Consider the following 9,976-nt stretch of genomic DNA (forward strand, 5'->3'; position numbering starts at 1 on the left):
ATATATATATTGTTACTAGTTTTAACTTTGAGTTAATCATCCATACACTGTCAGTGTAAATTTTTTTACACTGACAACCAATCATATCTTTTAAAGTTGCTTATTTTATTATTATTTTATTAAATAAGCAACTGACATGTCATTATTAAAAGATATGATTGGTTGCTAATGTAAAAAAATTTTACACTGGTAATGTATAGGTGATTAACTCTTTAACTTTTAACTCTCTCTTTTTTTTTTCACCAAGCTGTAAACATTATTCTTAAAGGAGTGTGAAAAAAAAAAGTTTAATTAGCAAATGCATTGTGGGTTGTTTTCCAGCACTTAATAAATTGAATGACAATGCCGTGTCTAAATTACGATGACAATAGCATCCTTCAATGCCAGATTAAAAATAGTATTGTTTACGATAATCAAGCACGTTATGTTGGGTTCCACCTAATAAACAAATCAGAATTTGACTTTCCGAGACCATGTTTTACGAAATGTTGGCCATAGTAACCCCATTTGACTACTAACACCAAGGAGACGGAAAAACAAAAACATTGATACTATTTAATAATTAATTAAGAGAACTTGTTAGTTAGGCAAAGCCCTATTTTTGTTACAAGTTTTAGGGTTTTGCTCCCTAATGCTGGCCTTTAGAGGCAAAAGTGAGGGCATAAGACACTCAACATATTCCTAATAATTACACACATTTGGCAAAATTGTAACCTAAAAGGCACCCTAATAAGTTGGATGTAAGTACTAGCTAGCTTCAAGACCAACTTCTTCTCTTCGCCATTTTCATGGACCAACCGGCAATTTCTTGTTGTGTATGGGACGTCGTCTTCTCACTTGGGTATAATCCATAGTAAAGTATTGTGAAGGGTCATCCACCTCCATCCATTCTTGTCTTGTCCCCTTTTTCCCATGCACCATGTTTTGCTTTCTATCATATTGCTTCCCTGTAAAAGTGGCATAATTTCATAAACATGTTGAATTAGTGAATAATCTTGTATTTTAAGTTAAATAATGTGGTACAAGATGAGTGGATTCAAATAAAATATAATATATCATGCACGTTTAAAACAAATCCTTTTTGGGTTTAAATATATAGAATATTGTTGTATGATTGTATCACTTATTATTTAAGTTCAATTATAAAACGGAAAAGCGTTACTGTTTTTGGAGATATCACAAAAGAAGGAAAGGGGTCACTTCATTGGTGGCACACTACGTGTGATCAATTAGCATGACTCACGAAGCTCAATTCTTGTAGTTTTTGAAACTCTGATGTTTTTATTTTTTTATTGAACAAGAAAATAATTTTGTTATACTTATAATAGTAATTCTAACCCGTTATATAATGGCAACAATTACTATTATTATAGTTACAAGATTTCCTAGGTGACTGAAGTTATACTCCATTGGCAACGATCAACGCACCTCCAAAATTATCACAGTAAGGGAATTTCTTCTCCACAACAACAAAAAGAAGAAGACAGATTTAAACTTGTACTTTTCATCAGTATATTTTGATTTATTAAAAAAAATGGCAGAACAAACAATACCAGAAAATTTAACCAGGAGTATAGTCAGTTTAAGTGAAGATATAACCCATAATATGTGGCTAGAGCTTTTCTTTATGAATTAATAAGGAAAGTTTATCACTAAATCCTATGTTTTATATATATATATATATATATATGAGAAGAAATTTTTTTACCTCTAAATTAAGTTTTGGTAGATTTATTATATTCAATAACTCATATTTTATATCAAATTTCAGCGATCGAACTATTAAATTAAAAGTTCTTAATATATATATATTAAATTTGCAAATTTTAAAAAAAAAATTGAAAATCATATGATACTTCGTTACATAGATCCAAATCAACATATAAAATATTTTTATAATTATCCATCAATTTGAATTAATGAAATAAAGTGTCAAATAATTGTAAAAAAATTTAAAATATTTTAGACTTAATTTACATTTTAAAAACTTTTAATTCAATAATTAAATTATTAAAATTTAATATAAAACATGAATTATTGAATCAAATAAGTCTCCCAAAATTTACATACATTCATGTCAAACATCAACCACGTAAAATCGGCACATTAATTTGGAGAGGAATTAACTCTTTAGGTAGTCATGGATGAAAATGTGTATCATAAAATTTAAGTAAAGTAACATGTGTTATTCTTTGATTAAAATTAGAATTTCACTTCAATAATATATATTTGCATTTAATACAGATCTTGATAATATCATTTATGTATAATATCAAGATGAAACTCTAATTATAATCAAAGAAAATATCAAAATGTAATTATATATATATATATATATATATGATACTATACCTGAGTTTTATATAACAATGCACGCATGAAAAATAAAGTGTGGCCCGGAAGGTGGACATGTTAAACACTAAAGTCCACATATGCTACTCTTTTCACCTCTTTTCATTTTTTTTCACGTCATTGATTACCCCAAACATGATAAAACCTCACTTGATTTGGTGCATGAACCTTGAAAAGTAAATATAGACAGCGGATTACCCAATACTCATGAAGCGTTTTTGAGATATATACAACACAAATGGTATTTAGCAACATTTGAAAAATGTTACTTAATTATGTATAAATGTTGCTAATTTATTTTAGCAACATATTATCAAATGTTGTATATAGTCAATATTGTTAAAGACTTTTAGTAACATTTTTGTATAATTAGGTAACATTTTTTAAATGTTATCAAAGTAGTATTTTTATAATATTTTAATAATTTTTTGTAACATTTTAATGATGTTGTCAATATTTTGTTAATCTTATAAAATAATAATTAATTTTAATTATTATATTGATATGTCTCCTAAACTTCTAGGAATTCCTTAAGTTTTTAGGGAAAGAAATTTTTAGTTAGTCACTATTAATTATATATAGAATATCAAATTTTATTTATCTTAAATATAATTATATGAGTATATATACTCTTTATGAGTCATTAATCTATTCGATGTGAGATTTTAATTATGGGTTACAATTAGATATAAGAGAAAATACTTTTTTTACTCGATGTGGGACTTTGATTTTAAAAGCAATTATAGTAGCATTTTTCAAAAAAATGTTGCAAAATAACCTATTTAAATTTTTTTTACTCGATATGGAACTTTGATTTTGAAAACAATTGAAAAGAATAATATTGAAATAAAAAATGTTACTCTATCTATAATGACATTTTTCAAAAAAGTGTTACAAAATAACATTTATATAATATATAGTAACATTTTAATAAATGTAAACAAGAAAATGTTACTAAAGGATTAAAATTTAGTAGTGTTACATAGACAAGCTAGAATAAAAATAAAATTCTTTGCATTCATGCAATGATTTCTAATTTCAAGAAGTGTTAAGAAGTAAAACTTTTTTTTTTGATTATTACCTTCAGCAAAGGAATTTTCCTGCTTGTGTGATGCATGGTCTTTGGCTTCATCATCTTCTTTAACCTACGTGTTTGGAAAATCAAGGAGTAAATGACATAAATATATACTGATAAAAATAACTTGTGAAGACTGAAGAACCTTCTTTAGATTCTTGCAGCTGTACCTTCTCATTGAATCTTAGCCTTCTAGGAACCGTTGGAAGAGATAGCTTCATGTTTGTATTGACTGCTCCAATATTATCATCTATAAGGAAGAATAGAATCAATGATAATTAATTATTAAGGACCCTTTTTAGGACTTAATAAGAACTCACAAACTTATTTAGAGTCTTTTTATATAAAATTAGAAACGTTTTTAGAAGTTTTTCTATTAAAAAATTTTCTTTAATTTCAATAAAGAAACTTTCAAAAACACTCTAATTTATATCTAAACAAATTCTCCATAATTTTCATAAGTTGATGGAGAAGTAGATAATTTACATATATTCATGAAGAGCCTTTTTCGATACAAGTTTGAAGGTATTTTGAGCATCTTTGCTCTCTGTAGTAGAAAATGTTTTGAAAACATTTTTAATTTGTATTCAAATAGGCTCACTTACCTTGAAGGAGGAGTGGATGTTCCAACTGAATTTGAGAAGATGAACAAGTTGGTATTAGAGAAGAGAAGGAGAAGATAAGAAGAGTGATGATGATAATGAGCTCCATTTCTTTTCCACAAAGGATGCACAAGATACTTTCTTTTCAGCAGGTAGGTTAAGCTTATATACAAACCCAAGAATAGGGAAACCTCACAGACACTGACAAGGGCATGAGAGAGAGAGAGAGAAAGCAAACACAAAGCACAAAATGCAGAGTTCCGAAACAAGTACTGGAAAATCTTAAATATTCATTACTTACTTTTTACTTTTTTAAGGACTTAGGAGGCTTCACGCAATTCAGGTTGTTTTGTTTTACCTAATGCTATAGGGCCCTTGGTTTCTTTCTTCCAATTTTAACATGCTTCATCTCAGTGCTTCCCTCCCTAAATATCATAAAATTATAATGACATATATAGTAAGAGTAGATCTCTACATATTTGTAGTGTAAGCCAATATTTTTTATATTTTAATCCATCAACTTTTCTCATTTTTGTTTTTAGTCTACGAAGTATTACTTAATGAGATAGGCAGTTATACTCCCCCATCAATGATGTGAGTGATACGGACGATGAGTTTATGAGCATGGATAAGGAAATTTTTATCCATTAAAGTGTATATGAGACTATGGAAGCATTCTTTCTTTAGTCCTTACGTATACTAACTTCTAATATAATTCAATATATCGTGGTTTCAATTCTTCACCCTTACTCATTCCACCTTTTCAATGCCATAATTTAAATTCACGTCTTTATTTATTTGTGTCGCAGATAGGCCATGGGAATGGATATAGGGACTGATCAAATACTCTGTTTATGGTTGGACATGCGAAAGCTGCATTTTTAAATGGATATGATAAGTTTCGTATGTAAAATAAATCGTTAAAAAAAAAATTTTGACTTGCTTCTGGTCGGTGAAACATGCAGATAAATATTTGTAAGTCTAATAGTTTTTAAAAAAAAATGTCAAATTCAAGAGATTCCCCCCTCCCCTCCCCCCTTATTAAAGTATTGAAACATGAAAAAGAAATCAACAAGTCCTTGAATTAAATGGTACTAGATTATGTTCCATTAAATAGTATCTCATATTCTAATTTTGAGTATGAAAAAAACATAGTTAAAAAGAAATTTTTTATTAAAAGTGACTAATCAAGTTTTTTAATAGAGATTTGTCATCGGAGAAGTTGGTAGATACCTCAAGCTAATAATAGAGTTACAAAGAAAACTTAGAAAGAAAATTAATACTAAAAAAGGGATATAATTACATTTGTAAACAATATCAAACATTTTAAATTAAAATTCAAAGTCTTAGCATATCAATATTTTTTTTTATAAAGATAGAAAAGATTACAAAGATGATCGTAATGAAGATTAAACTTATATTTTCATGTTTTTAATTATCTCAACCTCTCCCCAACCAACCACTTAACCAAAGTAGTTTTAGCATATCAATGTTTACATATTCAAAAAAACATTAAAATTTTAATGTTTTAAAAATTTAAAAGTCCAAATACATTAACTAAATATCAAAGTCTTAAATCTTAATGTCTTTAAATTTTAAAAGTCAAAATACATTAATCATATAACAAAGTCTTAATGTCTTAAAAATAAACATTATTAAATTTTCATGCTAAATGGACTAGGCCTTGGACGCCACGAATTAAGCCCACAAAGTCTAGGGACATCATGGACCAAGTCGAATAATTCGTTAATCTAAATGTCTTCAAATTTTAAAAGTTAAAATACACTAATCAAATATTAAAGTCTTAATGTCTTAAAAATAAACATTATTAAATTTTCATGTTAAAAGGGTAAGCCCGTGGGCTCCACAAATTAAGCCCACAAAGTTTGCAAATTTCATGGACTAGGCTAAAAAAATCTGTTATATCATACGGATTTTAAAAGAGTGAGCCATATTCGTATAGGTTGTGCATTAAATGAACAAGTTCAAAGACCTTAACTCTTATACCCCGATATTGACTCATCATACTCCCTTTATAGATGGATTAATGTTTAATTAGTGTTTTTTTTCTTAAGAAAGTAGTTATGAACTAAACACAACCTTACACAATCGATTTGTAAAATGAGAATTATTTCTCACTTATATATATTATTATAATCTTATATTTAGTTGATTTGAAATCTTCAACACATACTCCTTACATTGAGAAACTAGACATCTTAATCTGATAACTTTCTCACAACGAGTAACACAATAGGCCTAAGCCAATTTTGTATAGTTAAGGTAGACTCCATAAATTAAACCACTTTCTTAACATTCTTTCTATCTTATACATTAGGTGCATTTTCTTTATTGTCACTAAAAAGATAACAAAACAATACCTAACAAAATAAACGTTCATAATGTTAATTAAAACAATACATACTCTTGAATAAGAAAATTCTCCTCTAAAGATAAACTTTCTTAGCTAGCCAATTTGTGCATTAGTTACCTTCTCTATAAATATGACTTAAAGATGGTTACCAAGCCTTATCGATAAGGATAAGATCTAGTTTAACACAAAGCATAAGATGCCAATTAGAAAAACCCCGTTATAAAATGGAGATGAAATTCCTATCACAAACAACATTTTTGAAACTTGTTTCCTTAAGCTAACTAAAAACCTTTCTAGATTGCAATGGATTATGCATTGATGTTTGTTATATATGTTGAGAACTCAAGGATACAAATTTTTTTATGTATCATAATTACAATGACGACATTAAAATTTGAATCTATAACCTTATGCATACTATTTTGATTTCCGCCAATAATATATATTAAAAGGGACACAAATATTTTTTTCAAAATGATGGAAGTATTTATCATGTTATACATACAAAATCTATTTGATGTATATATTTTTAAGTGATAATTAAATGTATTTTTTTTTTTGATAGGCAAATGTTAATTGTTAATTGTTAGTTATTAGTGGGGAGATTCGAACCCACACCCTCCTTATCACTCCAACCCTATAATTAAATGCATTTAAGAAGATGTATTTTATATATGTTCCCTAATCTATCACACTCTTAAGAAATAATTATATTAGTTGAGAAAATAATCCAATAGATTGACATTGGTTAGGCATTCTATGCCACATGTTTTGGAGACAATTTATTTAGCCAAAAACATGTGATCATTCTTATCATGTAAAAAACACATAAAAACACATCAAGTTAACAATAGTCTTAATACTGCGAACAATATTAGTCTCAAATTTGGAGAATTGAGAAGTACTTTTGACAAGGAAAAAAATTATTCAGAGAAAGTTTATCAATAGCTATATCATGGATAGATGTACACAATTGTAAACAAATACTTTTATTAACCAAGGGTGTGTTTGAAAAGAAATAAAATAAAAGACAAGGGAAAAAGTGTGAAGAAGTAAAAGAAAGTTATATCTATTTAATTATATATATATATATATATTATGTTATAGATATTATACAACATATATAATATTTATTTAAAATAACAATAATAATAGTTTTTTATTAATTATTTTTCATAAAAATTATTTATAAAAAATTAACTTCTACTTTATTTTATATTCTCTTTATTAAACAAATTTTGCTTCTTTTATATTTTATTTATTTATTTATTTACTCTTTACTAAATCATAATTCTTTACACTTTTTCCCTCTATTTTTTTTTTCTCTTTACTAAATACAGTATAAATACTTTAGCTCTAGTGATATTTTGTTCTCATAAAGAGAAAGTTCTACGTATGGGAATGGAACTTTCTAGCTAGAAGAGTACCTACCTAGGAAGAGCATAATAAACTGAAATATGAAAGCTTCACATGCCATAACAGTTATACAACTGTACGGGTTTACTATGTTGTTCAACTTGTAGCACCATTTAAGGCCCTCGAAACCCACCCAAGTGGACCGACATTCATGCAAGTCAAGAAAATGATAGTGTTGATGGTTTTATAAGAAGTGGGAACTGCCAACTAAATCAAATTTATGATAACTATGCTTTGCTCCTCTTGCTTCCATGCCTCAGTCAAACACACATATTTATCAACCGTAGAAAGACTTGCGATTATCGAAGTTAGGCACATGCAACATTGTTCATCAAACATTATGGCGCAGTGTTTCAGAAGAGGCTACCTTTTTGTCCAACTGTGTCTCCCTAACCAAAATTATGAAATACTTTTCCATCCAACAATAGTTTACTATTTTAATAAATATATAGCTTTTAATTATAATATAGTTGAATAACTAAAAGTATTTATATTTTTAAACTAAGAATCGAGTTCGAACCTTCTTAATATGGAATTATTTATCATTAATATGGTCTCATTCAATGAAAGGTAGGGGTGTTTATGGATCGATTTTTTGAAAAATTCGAACCAAATCGAACCGTTTTATAAAAGTGAATCGGTTAACTAATCTGTTTTTATAAAGTGGATCGGTTTGGTTTTTCTAAAATATGGATCGGTTTTTTTTTAAATTAGATCGATTTGGTACGGTGCAGTTATCTACTTTTTATTCATATATGGATCGGTTTTTTTTAAAAACCAAACCGAACCGAAACGATTCACTTTGTAAAATGGATCGGATAACTGAACCCAATTTTATAAAATGGTTCGATTCGGATTTTTTTCCAAAATGAATCGGATTTTTCAATACGGTTCGGATCAGTTATGGATCAGTTTGGATGAATTTGAATTTTTTGCACACTCCTAATAAGAGGGAGATATACTTTCTAATTATATAAAAAAAATTATAAACAAAAAACTTTAAAATGTAATTAATATTATTTTATAAAGTAAAAAATATCATTTATTTTATAACATATTAAAAATGCTAAAATTACGGTGTGGAACGGAAGAATTACTAATAGTATGTAATGCACACAACGACTTATGCCTTCAAAACTATGAATAGGAAGCTTATATAACTATCAAACTTGATTATTTTATCGCAAATTCAAATGTTACTCGCTCATGTCTTTTGGAAAATCAAATCAAAAGTTTAGTTTTTTTTCATAAGGAATTAATTAAAGTATTGCTTGAATAATTTTTTTACAAAAGAATATATGTAAATAAAGTTATTTTTCTTAATTGAATATAAAAATAGTAGTAGAATAAGTTTCTTATTAATATAGGAGTATTTAATATAGTTAACTAAATTAACCAATTTAATATAATTGGTGATAAAGTACAAAGTTCAAAGTGGTGGGTTGATCTGTGGACCATTGATTATGTTCTATATGCATCATTTGTTTGGTTCTCTTCTAGGTGTACCAAGGTGACAGGGATGATCGAAATACTTTTTTTTGGAAGGATGGTTGGAGTGGTCATGGACCTCTTTGTAATCGATATAGTAGATTGTGTTGGAAAATAAATAAAATAGATCACAAGAAAAAATAAATATTTAGATTTATCAATAGAACCAATATCAACAACACAATGAATATTATAAAATTAAAACAGAGCAATCAGTAACAACTAGTTAAACACAAAGAGTAAATAAAATTAAGAAGTTTAGAGTAGCCTGGGTTGAAGCACGCAGAGCGCTATCCTTAGAGAGAAAACGCCCCCACTGCACTGGTAATTTTGAGCCTTATAGTGCGCTCCTCTCCCAAGATACGTCAACCCGTTAGACCGTTCGAGTGCAGCGAAAGATCCCCGAACCAAAAAACACCGCTCCAAAATTATAATTTTGTAGTAGAGGAAATATTGAGGGAGAGAAAATATAAACTTGCAGTATAATTTTTCTACCACGTTTCCCGTACCAGGTTCACCATCTATAAGCACAATATAGGCACCTCTTTTTAACTCAACAGTACGTGCACCGTTTTCAAATTTGTTTTTCCGCAAAACTTTCGGAGCAAGTGCACGTATACTAACTAATAGGAAAAAGAATTGTGAGGCTTGGTCAAAGTTTGAAAACGG

The 9,976-nt window shown here is 28.0% G+C and overlaps 1 protein-coding gene across 1 annotated transcript; it reads right to left on the minus strand.

Annotated features, from left to right (window-relative positions):
- Nucleotides 1-531: 531 nt before the first annotated feature.
- RGF8 (root meristem growth factor) lies at nt 532-4,375 on the minus strand. Its single transcript, XM_020358419.3, has 4 exons — nt 4,033-4,375; nt 3,598-3,677; nt 3,434-3,497; nt 532-947 (listed from the first exon to the last, which is right to left on the minus strand). The coding sequence occupies exons 1-4, from the start codon at nt 4,136-4,138 to the stop codon at nt 787-789; spliced, it is 411 nt and encodes a 136-aa protein (XP_020214008.1). The 5' UTR covers nt 4,139-4,375; the 3' UTR covers nt 532-786.
- Nucleotides 4,376-9,976: the final 5,601 nt, after the last annotated feature.

This window comes from Cajanus cajan, chromosome 11 (genome assembly GCF_000230855.2).
Source record: "Cajanus cajan strain Asha chromosome 11, NIPB_CcT2T_4, whole genome shotgun sequence".
NCBI classification, from domain to species: Eukaryota; Viridiplantae; Streptophyta; class Magnoliopsida; order Fabales; family Fabaceae; genus Cajanus; species Cajanus cajan.

Bases quoted from the DNA above. Each gene is read 5' to 3' on its own strand.
- RGF8 (XM_020358419.3), bottom strand. From the start codon at position 4,138: ATGGAGCTCATTATCATCATCACTCTTCTTATCTTCTCCTTCTCTTCT. The intron at 3,678-4,032 runs GTAAGTGAGCCT...TCTTCCTTATAG, and splicing joins ACATCCACTCCTCCTTCAAG to ATGATAATATTGGAGCAGTC. The intron at 948-3,433 runs GTAATAATCAAA...CCACTTTTACAG, and splicing joins GGAAAATTCCTTTGCTGAAG to GGAAGCAATATGATAGAAAG.